Source organism: Erythrolamprus reginae, chromosome Z, assembly GCF_031021105.1.
Source record: "Erythrolamprus reginae isolate rEryReg1 chromosome Z, rEryReg1.hap1, whole genome shotgun sequence".
Taxonomy (NCBI): Eukaryota; Metazoa; Chordata; class Lepidosauria; order Squamata; family Dipsadidae; genus Erythrolamprus; species Erythrolamprus reginae.
This window is the reverse complement of record NC_091963.1, coordinates 37,985,650-38,002,721: the sequence shown is the minus strand read 5'-3', so window position 1 is coordinate 38,002,721 and position 17,072 is coordinate 37,985,650. Positions and strand designations below refer to the sequence as shown.

The following is a 17,072-nucleotide window of genomic DNA, read 5'->3' as shown; positions in this document are numbered from 1 at the left end:
CATTGGGAAAGGCCGTTTCTCCCTCTAGATGCTTCAGGGAAGCTTCTGTGAAACCCTGGACACACAAAAAAATTTTCCCCAACGGACAAACCGGAAGTTTGGAAAAACGCACTTCCAGTTTGCTGTTATCCTGGTTTTTGTACTCTGGATGCTTCAGGGAAGGTTCCCTGAAGCCCCAGAGGCAAAAGAATTGGCCAACAAATGGCAGGAGCTATCTTTGTCCCCAACCCCTAGCAGCCTAGGGAACAGAGATAGCTTCTGTCATCAGTTCTCTTCTTTCCTAAGCTGCTAGAGAAGCTGCGGATGTGCAGCAAGCTTTACTGGATGACAAGTCAGGTGGGACGGGGCGGAGACTGGGTGGAGGCTCTGCAGGCCACAAGACAGGCAATTTCTCTAGCACTTACCGTGTTTCCCCGATAGTAAGACCCCCCTGATTGTAAGACATATGGGGGGTTTCAGGGGGGTCGGCTTATATAAGCCATACCCCGAAAGTAAGACATATGTCTTACTTTCGGGGAAACACGGTATAAACGGTATTGCGGGGGGGGGGCGATGACATTGCTTCCAAGCTCCCCGCGCGCCCCTCGCCTTCGCTCGCCGCGGCCTCTTCCACCGCCTCTTCCCCTGCCGAAGCTCAGCTGCCATCGGCCAGCGAGGCCGCTTGCAGCTTCGCTCGCCTTCCAAGCTCCCCGCGCGCCTTCGCATTCTCCCCGCGCGCCTTCGCCTTCCAAGCTCCCCGCGCGCATTGCTTCCAAGCTCCCCGCGCGCCTTCGCATTCTCCCCGCGCACCTTCGCCTTCCAAGCTCCCCGCGCGCATTGCTTCCAAGCTCCCCGCGCGCCTTCGCTCGCCTTCGCTCGCCACCGCCTCTTCCCCTGCCGAAGCTCAGCTGCAAGCGGCCAGCGAGGCCGATCGGATCCGAGGCGAGCGGCCGGAGCTGCGCCCTCCTTCGCCCGCCTCCTTTCCGCTCGCCTCGGAGCCGAGCGGCCTCGCTGGCCGCTTGCAGCTGAGCCTCGGCAGGGGAAGAGGCGGTCGCGCCGCGGCGAGCGAAGGCGAGGGGCGCGCAGGGAGCTGCGCCCTCCTTTCCGGCAGCTCCCTGCGCGCCCCTCGCCTTCGCTCGCCACGGCGCGACCGCCTCTTCCCCTGCCGAGGCTCAGCTGCAAGCGGCCAGCGAGGCCGCTCGGCTCCGAGGCGAGCGGAAAGGAGGCGGGCGAAGGAGGGCGCAGCTCCGGCCGCTCGCCTCGGATCCGATCGGCCTCGCTGGCCGCTTGCAGCTGAGCTTCGGCAGGGGAAGAGGCGGGTGTCGAGCGAAGGCGAGCGAAGGCGCGCGGGGAGCTTGGAAGCAATGCGCCCGGGGAGCTTGGAAGGCGAAGGCGCGCGGGGAGAATGCGAAGGCGCGCGGGGAGCTTGGAAGCAATGCGCGCGGGGGAGCTTGGAAGGCGAAGGCGCGCGGGGAGATGTTAGACATACCCCCAAAGTAAGACACAGTGGGGCTTTTGGGGGTAAAAAGATAGTAAGACACTGCCTTACTATCGGGGAAACACGGTAGTTCTGTCGCATTCCTTGGTGTTGTGTCCAGAGAAGCCCATTATAAAAGAAAAAGCTACATGCTTTATTTTAGAATGGGCTTCCTGGATACAAGAGCTCTGTCACCGCTACCTCCTTCGCTCTACCACTATCTCTTCAGCTGTGCCTGTCACCTCGGCGTCCCTCCCTCCATTGGCTGCTGCAGAAAGAGCAGCTCACAGACCCTGTACAGTCAGGAGCACGTTTTAAAACGCTGGCACAGGCAGCCAAGAGGAATGACCCAATCTCATGGGCGGGGGGTGAAGGTGGGCTGCACGTAGCCACCTCTCACTTACTCTTTCTTTCCTGGCCAAAACAGTGCCCACTGCAGAAAGACCAGCTCCTTGCCAGGAGAGCAAGAGGAAGCCTCTTTGGCTCTGCCACCTTCGCTCAGCTCTCACCACCCCTTTGCTTCTCTCCCGGAGGCAGGAAGCAACTCTTTCTGCATCTTCCCGGGTCAGCTCTGGGACTTCGAGGCTGGAAAACATCACGGCAAGAACCTATGGAGCTGCACCGGTCTATGGGATGTTGGGGGCCATGGGTGGGGGAGAGGGAGAGAAAAAGAAAATTGGAAAGAAGCAAAGCGGCTTGCTGCGGAGCTGCTGGCTTCAGGAAGCAGTCCAATCTTCTTTCTCTTTCTTCTCGGCAGCAGGAGAAGGAAGAAAGTGCTCTAGCCGGTGCTGGGCGACCAGAAGGCATACCCATCCATTGGCTCTCTAGGTAGTGGCATTTTCTCCCTCCACCCACGGCCCCCACCATCCAGGAGGCCGGCACAGCTCCATAGGTTTTCACCCTGACGCTTCCCAGCCCATGAAGGTCCCGGAGCTGAGTCTGGATGGCTCAGAAAGAGCAGGAATGCATTCTAAAGCGAAGGGTGGTAGGTACCGAGTAAAGGAAACATAGCCATCTCTCTTTCAGAGACTTATTTCTATTCACATTTACTTCTACAGCGAAAAGACCTAGTACTGAAGTGGGAAATAAAATTTCTAAGATAAGAAACAAATTATTTGTTTTCTATACTGTGATTTCAAATGAAACATTATTTTTCCACTCCCATATAGAAGCCACATATAGAAGGGTAATCTTTGAAAATATCTTTGGTTCCCCTCTCCCCATCCCACACACACCCTCTGCAGGATTGGCTTTGTTGATAATTGGGATAAGAAGGAGCTACCAAGTAAAGAATGCTCCCCGGGTTGCAATCAGCAGCTTCTGCAAGAGCAACACTAAGCAAGGCAAAGCTCGTCGGAGCCAAGAAGGCAGATTCACACTTTTGTGGTCCGCCTGTCCTGTTCCAAATCTTTTATTCGGTCTCCAACCTCCCCCCCTCCCCATTCTGAAGGGATTCCACAAAGGGACTGCCGTTGAATGCAGAGAAGCTAAGGACAAGAAAGTGTGAAGCTGCCCTGTTGGCTCCGACAAGCTTTACCTAGCTTAGCACTGTTTTCACAGAAACTGCCGATTCCTTTGGCTGTTGCAGAAAGAGTGGCTTTGGCTGCCAAAGAAAAACTCCAACTCCAGCTCTTCTGCTATTGTGGAAGATGATTCCCTTGATTCTGTCTGCTCTTTACCCAGCAGCTCCTGCCTGTTCCTACCCTGTGCAAAAAATAGCACAACAGCAAACCAGAACTGCATTTTCACAAACTTCTGGTTTGTCCATTGGGCAGTTTTTTTCACATATCAGGTTTCATAATGGCTTGTGCGCATGCCTGGGGAGCAGCATGGGGGGGCGTGTGTATGCATTGGGGAGGGAAGGGGTGTGCGCATCTCACTCATGCTAACACCCCCCACTCCCCTTTTTGGCACGCAAACCAAAAAAGGTTCGCCATTACTGCTATAGATTAAGTCTTTGTAAAAAGTTTTTGACACTCTTTTGGGGGCTAAAAAGGTATGTCTTATACTCTGAAAAATACTGTATGTTATAATACTGTATGGACTCAAATAAGGTATACATATTCCACATTTTGGCAAAATCAGAGTGCAATAATTATAGAAAAACTGCAATTGAACCATATCTCTGTGCAGTAACTGTATTTGGGATAATAATTATTAAACCTGGATAAAATTAATTATTTGGCTTTTTAAAAAGGAGTTAAAAATAGAATACAACGTGCTTATTTCTTGAACAATATTCCCTATTTTAAACTATAACACAGAAGGTTACTATACATTAATGAAAGCAATATAAAATAGTACTGTACAGAGAACATTTTGTATAAAACAGCACTTAATCACCCATAGCAGGCCACAGACTATACAAAGAAAGTTAATCTTGTCAAGACAGCAAACCATAGAAATATTCTAGAATGAGGGATTTAAGTGACTTGAGTTTATTGTCTAATTTTGACAAGCAAATAAGGCAAGACCTCATTAAAAATAGGTTACAGCATATAAAATATGTTGCTATGAAACAAAATTACTGGATTAATATAAAATTCCTTCTATATTAGTATATTTTATTATATATTATATTTCATTTAAAGTTTATTTAAAATAAGAAAAATAACAATCACTAAATGTTGTTTATCTGTAGTAATAGTGTAGTATCAAGCAATTCAGCATCATTGATAAAGAAAGACAACTGTTAGCGCCACAAATTACATAGGTCAAGGAAAATATATTCATATTAGTAAATAGATGAGGAAGAACCATCTCGTAAACACATTCACTGAATCATTCTGACATGATTTCACTCACTAGCAAAGGTACCGTATTTTCCGGCGTATAAGACGACTGGGTGTATAAGACGATCCCCTAACTTTTCCAGTTAAAATATAGAATTTGAGATATACTCGCCGTATAAGACTACCCCTCTTCTGACTGTCAAAAACTGAGTCTAGGTCTATGATGTACTTGCATTGAGAAAAAAATCATTTCTGAACATGATAACACAATATTTTAATTACTAATGATGAAGATCTTATTGTTAAAATTATGAATGAATTATTTAGAGAGAGAGAGCCAAGTGGGAGCACTCTTCTGTCTATCTCTCCATATGTCTCTGTCTATCTGTCTTGTCTGCATCTCATATTTCTCCTCACCACAATTAAGTTTATTATTATAACTCATCATAATTTGTCAACACAAAAAGGTGAACCTGGCTATTTTTCTTTCTCCTACCATCTATTCTGTAGGTATCTTTCAGTCTAACATGCAGCATGCTGACACCTATGTGAGAATCTATTATGGAATGAGAATCTGTATGTGATATCATGATATGGCAATCCAAACAGCCCATCCATTTTTTCCTCTTTCCGCACTTTCTGTCTTTATCCTCTTGCAATGTCACTTAAACAGATTTTAACTTGTCGGGTTTAATTAGTGACCCTGCCAATTTTCAGTACTGTGCAGTGTGCTATGATACAGAGCAGGGTGAATAATATGACCTCAGCTTTTAAAGTTATTTTAAAATGTTGCCTAAGAAATATGGAAAGATGATTCTTTTTGGAGGAAAAGTACATTTTCAATGGTTAAACATAAGAACAAATACAAACAGGCAGAGATAAATGCATCCAGTTTAACATTCAATCATTTCCCTGGCTCTTTTTTATTAAAATGAACAAGTTCATACATTCAATTTTGCAACCACTAATAATGTTGGTCAAGTAGGTACAAAAATACCTGGGGAAATGATCAAAGTCTTTCTCTCTGCCCCTCTCTCTCCCTCTCTTTCTCTCTTGCTATCTCTCTTTCTCTCTCTTTTTTTTTGCTTTCTCTCCCCCTCTCTCTCCTTCTCTTACCATCTCTTTCTCTCTCTTTCTGTCTCCCCTCTCTCTCTCTCTCTCTCCCTCTCTTGCCATCTCTTTCTCTCCCTCTCTTGCCATCTCTTTCTCTCCCTCTCTCTTTCTCTCTCTTTCTCTCTTTCTTTCCCCCCTCTCTCCCTCTCTCTTTCTCTCCCTCCCTCTGTTACTATCCCCCCTCTCTTTCTCTCTGTCCCTCTCTTGCTAACCCCGTCTCCCTCTCTTGCTATCTCTTTCTCTCCCCCCTCTCCCTCTCTTTCTCTCTCCCTCTCTTGCTATCTCTTTCTCTCTTTCTTTCCCCTCTCTCTCCCTCTCTCTTTCTCTCTCTCTCCCTCTGTTGCTATCCCCCCTCTCTCTTTCTCTCTCTCCCTCTCTTGCTATCTCTTTCTCTCTTTCTTTCCCCCCTCTCTCCCTCTCTCTTTCTCTCTCTCCCTCTGTTGCTATCCCCCCTCTCTTTCTCTCTGTCCCTCTCTTGCTAAACCCCTGTCTCCCTCTCTTGCTATCTCTTTCTCTCCCCCCCTCTCCCTCTCTTGCTATCTCTTTCTCTCCCCCTCTCTCCATCTCTCTTTCTCTCTCTCCCTCTCTTGCTATCTCTTTCTTTCTCTTTCTGCCCCCCCTCTCCCTCTCTCCTTCTCTGTCTCCCTCTGTTGCTATCCCCCCCTCTCTCTCCCTCTCTTGCTATCTCTTTCTCTCCCCCCCTCTCCCCCTCTCTTTTTCTCTCAGCAGCGGCAGCAGGATGATCAGCTGTGAGGCGGAGCTACGGAACCGAGGCACAGACGGCGGCGGCTAGACATGTCGCGTGTGGGCGAGCCTGCTCTCCGCTCAGGCTTGCCCAGCTGGGAGGCGGTGTTCTCGCCCCCCCCCCCCAGCTGAAACTGACGTCCAGCCGGGGCGATTCTTCCCCAGCCGGACAGGCACGCTTGTGCTGCCAAAGGCAGCGTGTGGGCGAGCCTGCGCTCCGCTCAGGCTCGCCCAGCTGGGAGGCGGTGTTCTCGCCCCTCCCAGCCATCGCAAATATCGGCGCCACTGTCCTATATCCGGGTATAAGACAACCCCCCACTTTGGAAAAGATTTTCAGGGGTTAAAGTCGTCTTATACGCCGGAAAATACGGTATATAACAACTAATGACACATCTAAGTGAAAAACCCAGAAATATTCTGTCAGCAAAAGGGACTATTCACTATATTTGAATTGTAGGTACGGTATTCACATGGCATAGTTCGAATATATGACATTTCAGAAAGCACAATGAGAAATGCACAATAAGAAATTTTTGTTCTACAGCACTTCACATCAAAACCTATCTTCACATGAAAAGTGAAAGTGACGTATTCAAACATAAAATAAGATCATTTGTTACTCTACTGCATAAATTCATAGGGATCATTTTTGTCTACTTAATGTTTTAAATTCCAATATGTTTATAAGTTCAAAAAACAAAACAATACACAGAATATATAATAATTTGAAATAAATGTAAGGAAAAAAATCAAAATTTATTCTACTTCTCATGGTTAAACCAGTTTTTGATCCCAAAATGTTTCGTATTTTATAAATCTAGAATAAGTTATTATTTTTAAGCAGTTATGATTTATCACAGTGAGATACTTGGCACTTAAAAGTTTTGCATTAAAACAAAACGGCTTATATATGTGTATTCTTTTCTAGGCTATAATTTACCGTATTTCTAACAGGAATCTTCTTTGGTTCTGGGGGTACATCCTGTGGAACAAATTTTACTGGCTCCTTAATCTGCCTCCTTGATCGCTTAGTTCCATCAGGTAAAGTTTCCATGGCAATATCTGCTTCCATGTCACTGCTACCTGCTTGATCGCATTCTGAACATTGCCTGAAAAGACAACATATATAAAAATTCAACTGAATTCAGCAGCTTACAAAGCAAAAGCATACAGGCTGGGGGGAAAAGTTGCTTAAGAAGATTATGTTTAGAAAACAAAAGAACCCTCATACAGACAGAAAGGGAACAGTGATTTGTTTTTCCCATGTACAGATTTTAGTCCACATGAACAAAAACACATGGGCCAAATGTTTCATCCCCATCAGGTTTTCTTTATTATGATCTCTTTTTTCAGTACTAAAGGTTCTTACAAATAATATCTCCTAAGCTGAATCACTTTAGGTGTCTTTAAGGTGTCAATTAATCACTTCAAATTAAAGATGGCAAGAATCCCAAATGTAAAACACACATTTTTGAAAAGGAGGAAAGGAGGTTTACTATAAATCTAGAATCTCCTGAAAGAAAGCTGAGAGATAGCAATTAATAGAAAGTTAACATAGACATTTCTTGTGTACTTACATAACTTAAATTATTTGGATGTTATTAATTGGAATGCATTTCTGTTATAGTGCAAGTATAGCTACAAAGCTAATAGGTTCTGACATTAAGATGGCTGCCCATAGAAAAAGTCTTTGTTTAGATGGAAACTTTATTTTAACATACTATTTAATTTTTTTTCAAATGCAGAATCTTAGGATAAAAAAATCGTAATTCCAATAGCATGCCTGTAATTTTCTTTTCTATATCAAGTGTTTTAAAAGCCCAGGACAGACAAACCTAAAACAGAGACACAAATGCAACCAATAGTCATTACTTTTGTAACAACAACTTCACATCAAATATCTTAAGGATTATGATAAGGTAAAATTTTTCAAGTTAAATTCAATTTTGGTGGTTTCATGAACATATTAATGCAGTTTTCTTGGCAGCAATACTAAAGTACTAGTACTACTCTTCTTTCAAGTTGTTTTTCAACTTCCCAGTCTAACCTATTTCATTAGCATTCCTTAGCAATAGCCCATGCAAATTCTTAGACAAATTTAACTAAGTTCAGTTTTTGAACAAGTAAAGTAACCTAGATTCCGAACATGGACTGGTGGATTTTAATATCAAGACCTGACTGGAAATAGAATGTAGGCTGAAAAATTTTGCCACTTGAAGTCCAAACATATATGAGTTGTTGGCTATATCCTTCCCATGCATAAGCTCCATAATTCTTTGAGCTGCAAAAATATTCTAGAAAAAAATCCATTAGAAAACCATTATCTTTCCAAAGTGAATGTTTTACAACAGATAATAAATGCGCCTTTCCAATAGAAGTAGTATTATTATCCAATAAATATTATTATTGTACACTGTTAATACAATTCCAGCAATAAAAATAAAATAAATAAGAATTTATGGTTTTCTTTCTTCTTTCTCATAGAAATATGACCTTCCAAGAATACATAAAATAATATGAAATAGAAACAGCATTGTAAGTAGCAGGGATAGTGTTTTATGGAACTTCACAATTCTAATGAAAACTTTAACATAACTTTCTATACTATTTCTTTTGATTTTGAAAAGGATTGACAAAGACACATTTAAAGATGAAACAGATGCAATCAATAAGTCTCAATTTCTCTGTTATAATCCCATCACACTGAATATACCTTAGTTAAATTAAAAGTGAAAGCCAAGCTTGTGATCACAAATGTAGTTGAAGCATGAAATTGTAGCAACTACATAGATTTTGGAAATAAAAGCCTTCCACAACTTTGACTTTTTACCAATAGGATACTAGTTTATTTCTTCTTGCTAGTATGGCTTTTAAAATATATTTTTTTCAGTATGACTAAAAGACAGAATAAAATCAGTGAATTATTATTCAATCTAATCTGGTCACTGAAAGTTGACTTTAATATTCATTATGCCTGAACCAAAACATTAAAGAAAAATTCTAGATGGCATACATATGTATACATTCAATTCTATAATATATTAAGAATAATTCAATATATCCATCAAGTAATTATTTATTTATCATTTACTACTAATTTTATGTCACTATCCACCTATCTCTCAATAAACTAATATATGGTGGAGTCTTAAAAATTCAATCACAGTAAAAAATAGTACAATTAATGGAGTTAGTCTAAATGAGTATGATCTTCAAATCAGTGGTTATAACCTCTGCATTGGAAGATGAATAACTTTAAAATGGATGCCACATCTGGAACTTTATGCAACTCTCTACTTCATTATTTCAGCCTATTTTTCAGGGTTTATTTCCAAAAGATTTTCTGTCACTATCTCCATCCACAAAATCTTCACAGGGGAGGGGGGCAGGAGGGGGGGGATAGTCAGACCTATATAAACATCCCTGCCACATGTGATGACAATACCACATCACTGAATGGCCTGCTTGACTTTTCCATAATATCAGGAAACTGCAACGCAGACCTACCCTTCAAACACTGCCTTCTGCTAAAATACAGCAAGATGCCGCGTTGAGCCAAGATTTCTTCTGGAAATAGATTAGCCAGAACATTAGAATAAAAGCCAGATCAATAGAAATCAAAATACCATTAAATGTATGTGAATTTTAAAAATGCTTTTAAAAATTACAACTAAGGACCTCAAAATTCCAGTTAGCTGATTGAATACTAAGATTAGACATAGTTTTATTTATTTGTTTGTTATTTTGATCTTTCCTATAGTTTTTCAGTGACAGGTAAAAGCAACACTAATGAAAGCCGTTGCTGAAAAATATACATTATTAAATATTTAGAATGAAAGTTATCATTATCGCCTATAAAATAACTCTGTTTTTGCTCAGCTCTCTGCATTGAAAGCTGCATTTGATATGCTAGTCTTTATGCTTCAAAACGTAAGTAGATTTATTACAAAATCTTTATATATTTAATATTTCCCTCTGTAGTAAAAGTTAGTAATGGCAACTTTTTATAGGGCAATAGGGGCCAATCCTCAGGTAACACATCCTTATCGAGGATTCATACATATTGTATATATGTTTATAAATAGGAAATGAGATATGAGATGATCTTGTCTTTACATGGAAGTAAATAAGTTATTTAAGTTGTTTGTACTTGATTTGATGAAAGAAAAATAATTTCTTTAAATATCTTTACAACTTTTATTTATTTTTTCTGTTCTTTTTTTACTTTTTACATTCTACTTTTCTATTGTTTTTATCATATTTTTAATTAGTATCACTTTTTATTTTTTGTATATGTAAACTACAATAAACCTCATCATTTAAAAATTAACTTCTATGAAAAGAAATCAGTGACTTTTTTACATTAGGTCATCATATTTTTTTTTTAAACCCTCCTAAGCCACAATAAAGTTTATAAAAGAAGGGACTTGTTTTGCAAAATTTCAAGCATCAGCACCGCTATGGGAACAAAAAGCATATAAGAACATTTGAAAAACTCTCCTAAATTAAAAACTTGCATGAAAAACCTTCAGACTCCTATATAGTAGGTGCATGATCTTATTTCTTAATCCCAAAGGAAATAGGAGGATATATTTATAATATTCTTACCAGTAACTGTTTTTAGTCTTCCTTGGCATCCTTGAAAGTGGAGGGTCCAGACATCCAAGGTGATAATGGAGTTTACAAGTATCACACAGCAAAAGGAGGTGCTGATCATGGTTCTTCTTGCAAATCCCACAACTTGGAAATGCAGGAAAAGGTTTCATTTGAGAAAATGCAAATACTTTGCTAAGCTGTCTCAAAATTAATATGGGGTAGAATCCAGAGATCCTTATGCATAAGCAGAAGATCTTAAGCAGATAATTAAAATATTCTTATTTACCAGGGCATTTTAAAGGTTATTTACTATCTTGAAATTCTTGAAATTTTAAAAATATAAGACTAATTTCAAATCCAAGCTAACTTTGGACTGCTTTTAATTTTAGTCATATTGCCAGGAAATAAGTGAATCAATATAGATTCACTAAGACACATTTCTAAGAAAATAAGTCAATGAGCGAGTACATTAATAAATACATAATTTAGGAGGATAACTATATTAATAGCTATTAGCCATAAAAATTAACTATTTAGAGATTTAGTAGTTAAATCATTTTATTATAAAATGTTGAAAACAGCCAGAAGCAGATGGTGACTACTTTCTGAAAATATCAAGCAAACTACTGACAGACCCCAGTTTGTGGACAGGAATCTATGAAACATGTTTTATATTCTTAATACTTGTTTGTAAGTGTTCAACATCTATTCTTGTATAGTTAAAATATATACATATAAAATAAGATATTTATGTAAAGCTTAATTCATAGTGGTTTTTTCATCATTTTCTTAGTAACAATACAAAAAGATTGTTTTCTTCCATTTCTCATCTTTAGTCTTTAGCTTCCCTAAGGAGTGCTACTTAAATACAAATTAGGGAACGAGATAATAAAATGAACTTTATATGTGTGTAACCATAAATATCTAGGTCAATTATATATATAATATAAAAAGATTAGATATAAAAGTCCATACCAATTCTGTTCAGTCTTTTCTATGACAGTTTGTTCTGAAAATTTTAATAAAAATGAATTTGAATAATTCAGGTATAAAATACATTTGCTTTCAAAGTGGAGTCAATCAGTAGTTTGTAGCCAAGCTTTAACTATAAATAAAAATACAAAAAGAAACAGTCAAGTTAAATAGCAAATTGTAGCATCTAGAAATGGAAAGCAATGGAAGAAAAAATATATTCAGTTGACTGAAATTGAAATTTGTTAAAAGCAATATTGGCCATTATCAGCCTGAGAAGAATTATTAACCCAAGGCACTAATATTTGTAATTCTTTTATTTACTAAGTCCCAAGTTGTTAGGAAGGAAGTGAAGGGGAGAGAGAATAGAAAAGATTTTCTTTTTTCAACCTCAAATTTATGATTTTTCAGTTATGCAGTTTGCTCTTCTAATGAGCACAAGAGAGTATTGCTGCTACTTGCCTATATAGTACTGCTGGAAGGGTTGTAGTCTTATGAGTTCCACCTTCCTTTTTACTGGGTTTTCTCTCCTTGGGTGCTCGCAAAATTGCTGGTATATTTAGTTTCTGTGGGGTTTGAGGAAATATAGGAATATTGGTAAGACAAATATTTAATGAACGTATCCTTGTATTTCCCTGTCAGTGGGTTTGACTGGAAAAGATGTCTGAAAAACTGTCAAGTCACAAATGTGACTAGGTTTTATTTTCCATCTCCAAAGTTCTTCTGAGAATTGAAACTGAATTCACATATTTCTCAATGCAATAGAAAAAAGAAGCCAGACATTAAAGTTCTGCCTTTTTAACTTTTCCCCTCTTTAGCAGAGAAAGCTTTAAAAGGAATAGGCAAGGACAAGCTAGTTTAGAAGGTTAAAAGGAAAAAGGAAAAAGAAAAATCTACTATACTTCACAAAAGAATACTAAAGCAGTTTATTTTCCTCAGCATCTCTGCTACTATGGTGCTCCATAGGTTAATTAGAAAAATTATCTTATTGGACAAAACTCTCCACAAAGCAGCAGAGATTCTCTTCGGGTTTCTACTAATCTGCAGCATGCTAGCTTCACAGACAGCAACCATCTATCAAAGTCATTTCTCAGGGGCCCTGAGGGGCTGCATCTGTTCAACCAACTGGAAAAAGGTGTCATGCAAGCTATGCAAATGAAGCTACTACTTTTTATTATCATTATTAAATAATTGCACTAGGAAACAGATTTATAATTTTTATTTTATTTTTAAAGTGGCAAAAACTTATGCTTATGGTAATAGATTTCCAGTAAGCCATATTAGAGTAAATACACCAGCCAGTTTAGCAGATTAATATAAGCATTTAAGTGAACAGTGTTAAATCCTTAGGCCATTTATAATATCTATAATACCTAATATTATACTACCTATAATATTCCTGGACAGTAGTCTATTTTTTAACTCATCTATTTTATAAAAAAATATAACATTATATATTTATAATATGACCAAGATATTTTCATGTTGAAAATTACACAATTGTATTTTTATCTATTTTCTTAAGACCTGTTAATTGATTCAATAATTTTAATTTTATGAATGCTAAGATGAAAAATACTAAATAGTAAGCCACAGAAATTAGTATTTGTAAAATGTAGCCAATTATATTGAAGTATAAATTCTAACATTTAGAAATAAAAATGTGGAAATGAGAAGGAGAATAGATAGATAACTGGGAAGAAGTTTTTTGTCTCTTTAAATTTTGCTAAATATACAATAACATTAAATACTGAAACCCCCTAGTTAAAAATGTGTTACATCAAAAGTTAGCATAGATATGATGAAGTGAGATAATCAGCTATTGCTACTATAAAAACCCACTTGTGCTTTAGAATACTGTTTCCTTAAAAAGAAAAGGAATCTTTATATATATATAATTTAAAAATATTGTTGGTGCAATATATTCACAAAAAGCAGCTCTAGAAAACAATCTACTCCAACAAAAACTGCTTGTCTGGAAGCTTCAATTGCTGAATCAAAAACAAAAACAAAAGACAGCAAGAGCAGTTAGATTAACTCATGCTTCAAGTTTAACTTCATCACAAATGACAGGTCAATCAGTTATAGCAAATGAAAGAATTTTGCAAACAAGATAGCTAAAACAAAAACAAAATTAAAGTACAGGTTCCTAGTAAGTACCTTGTGGAGCCTGAGATATATTTCAATCAGAAATCATTACCTCCAGGAGAAAGGCCAGGACTTTACCAAATGTATCTTTTCACCCACCAAAAGTGACAGTAAAAAAAACCCACCAGAAAAACGTATTCTTATGAATCGCGTGATCTAAAAAACAGTAAAAAGGGGGGAAAGAGTGGAGACCAACCTGTCCAATAATTCTTCCTAGGAGAGCCCACATTCCTTGCCCTTCATTTCGGAGCTTTGAATTCATATTCTGAAGGTCTTCTAAAGATTCACATAACTGAAAATAAAGTCACACAAAAAATGCAGAAATTATTTAGCATCTCTTCTCCAGGAGGAGGCATTCTTTACTTACAATACCTTTTCTACATAAATATTTAAATAATAAAATTGTTCTTTTATGTCAATGCAAGTGAAAGCAGTAAAGTTAATCAACCATTCATAACTCCAGAAAGAAAACACAGGAATCCATCTGCTTAGTAAAAAAAGAACATAAATAATTTTATCTGACAATAAAATTATAATGGCAGTAAGAAACCTCAAAACAGTTCCACTCTGTTATTTCCATCTGTAAAAAAAACTATGGTAAGTATTTCTATACTGGGAATGAAAACTTCAGTGCAACAAATCTGCACACTTGAAGTAAGAAAATATAAAATCACATTAAGTTCTTTAGGTTTAACTTGAAGCAACATTTTCCACTCCTGACTATTTCCTATTTTTAGACAATTCTAACAAATAGAAACATATTCAAACATAAAAGCCAGAGTAAACACTAAATCTTATCTATTATGGCTAAATTTTGTATATGAACATATATTTAAACAATCTTATATTTAAACAATTATTTATTTAAATTTTATGTTACATGCTTTCAGCACTGTAGCAGAGGCTTCGAGATTATAATGCAAATATAAGTCCCATAAACTGTTGAGTCAGTATTATTCACTAAGCATAGGTAGCTACTGCCAACAAAGAGTTTGACAGATAGTACTGAGTCTACGGGTCTAGGACTCTACTGTAGTCCAGTAGTTACAAATAAGGAACAAAAATGCCCCTACAATTACCTTGTGTTCTTTGATAGTGCCTATCCCAATGACCAATCTCAGCTGTAGTCATTGAAATAATGAAAGATAAGTAAAAGAATCCAATATATGAGAAATGCTTTTCGATAAGTAACTGAGTTGTGAATGAAGACCATTGAAAAACTGAGCTTAACTTCAGATTTTTATGTATGAGGAGGAGGATACATTGATGGGTCAAAATACTGAATTTAATTTCTGCTATGTTTTAAGAATTAATTTCTTAAAGAATTAACCTTATATAAATTTGACATTGCTTTAAGAATATTTCTTACCTTGTTGTATTCTACATGAAGTTTTTCTTGTTCATTCTCCAGCTTATCTTTTATTGTCTTCTGTTCTGCCATATTCTCCTGAATTTGGATCATGCGCATATTCCTCTCTAAAATAAAAGTCAGCATTACTTTTGTATGTTCATATGAAATAAGAGACTGTAGTTAGAATCAAATAATTGAATTTCTCATACTGTATACTTAAATCAAAGCAAAAGAATATTTGTATGCCACACCGAGTCCTCAGAGAGGGACAGCATACAAATCCCATAAATAAATAAATAAATAAATAACTATGCTTATATGCAGTTTTTATTTAGTAAAGCATAAGACAATTCAATGACAATCTTACTCTTATATTAATATACTGAAGTATTCAAAATAAAATTCCAGTGAACTTGATCTGACAGCAAAGTGATAATATATATTCTATATACCGTACTTTCCATGAGTAGAAATTTCTACATTATGGCAATAACCATACCCGGTGGGTTCCTACTGGGGCACCCTGGTGTGGTAGTCCAGTAGTAGCCTGCTGATTTTGTAATTTGCACGTAACAGCTCTGGTGCTGTCTTTCCCGGTCTGTGGGCAGCACCTTTTTTAAAATTATTATTATTTTTCAGTGCTTTTTGCACTGCATAGGGAAGATCAGAATTATGATCATGTGACTGTGGAAAACTGAAATGACTCTTAAGTACAAGGACTAGTCACAACTGTCCCTCCTTCAGTGCCATTGTGAATATGAATGATCGCTGAATGTGTAGAACTTAAACAAAGGCAACCTATATTTTGCAATCAATAAATGCATCAATCGAAGTTGATGGTTATAGAAAAGGAACAATCCAAACTGTATTCTTTCTAACAAAAACTACTAACTTCGCGAAAAGTCTATACCACGGTTTTTCAAAAATATCAATTAAAAAATACTTCGCGGGTTTTTTTTCCTATGCCACGGTTTTTCCTGCCCGATGACGTCAATCCATGGAGTCATTTCAGAAGGGTAGTCAATTTTATTCAATAGTCAATGGCATCAAAATCCTTCTTTAAGGGATAAACTTTTCTATCCTTTATTGAAAAAATAAACCTTAACATACTATTTTCACTTCATTTTTAGTGAAGATATTTTGAGAAACTTAAAATCATGGATCTAAACTAAACTAGGACCTCCTGAAGCCCACTTTCATAGCTTTAAAAAAACCACCGTGATTAATGTTTTTTTCTCTTGGAAAAAACCACACAAGAACAGTGCTTTCAATTAAACAACATTTTATTGAAATGTAAAACTTTGCATTTGGTATGCTTTTTATTAATGTGATTTTTGCTGTTGTATGCCCATTGATAATTTGTCTAACCTTGGCTCATTTTTTGAATTTGCTGACCACCAGCAAGTGGAAGAAAGCAATATCACAGAAGAGGGGATGAAGAGGGCTGTAGGATGTTTTGCCTGGGAAAATTCACATCCACTCCCATACCCCTTTGGATCAACCAGACACCTGCAGCCCTTCCCTGCCACCTGCCATTGAAACATGTGGGGTAGGGATGCTTTTGAAGGAGATAGGGGGTCTCAGAGCTGGTCTATATCCCACAAGTAAGATCTGGTACAGAACTAATACCAACATGGAAGGTTTTTATTTGTTCCTTGTACTCCTGCATTTTTATCAGCCTTTTATTTCCAGATGTCAGTTTCTGGATTAAATGGTACCCCAGACAAACGATGAGAATAGTATCTTGCTTTTAGACAAGTCTAGCAAGGTGAGTTATGAGCTATTTTACATCATCAGAAATTAAACCTTATATGGTAAAAATGCAAAGATAAGGAGTACAAGACCTTCATGTTGGGATTGGTTCTGGACCAAATCTTTATTGTGGGACATAAACCAGCTATCACCCACCCTTGTATTTCCTTCAAAAGTAACACCTCCACCCCCATGTTTCAACTCCTGA

At 38.0% G+C, this 17,072-nt stretch overlaps 1 protein-coding gene across 9 annotated transcripts in view; it reads right to left on the bottom strand.

Annotated features, from left to right (window-relative positions):
* Nucleotides 1-17,072, bottom strand: part of PHF14 (PHD finger protein 14) — a 170,509-nt gene that overhangs the window by 99,840 nt on the left and 53,597 nt on the right. For all 9 annotated transcript variants that reach the window (XR_011556934.1, XR_011556935.1, XR_011556936.1 and 6 more), the window contains exons 10-14: nt 15,131-15,237; nt 13,958-14,053; nt 12,076-12,179; nt 10,654-10,785; nt 6,986-7,154 (exon numbers count right to left, since the gene is read on the bottom strand). Coding sequence is in view for 6 of the 9 variants with exons in the window: in XM_070729344.1 (XP_070585445.1) it covers nt 6,986-7,154; nt 10,654-10,785; nt 12,076-12,179; nt 13,958-14,053; nt 15,131-15,237 (608 nt within the window). In the remaining 3 variants the exon portion in view is untranslated. The remainder of the gene's footprint in view (nt 1-6,985; nt 7,155-10,653; nt 10,786-12,075; nt 12,180-13,957; nt 14,054-15,130; nt 15,238-17,072) is intronic.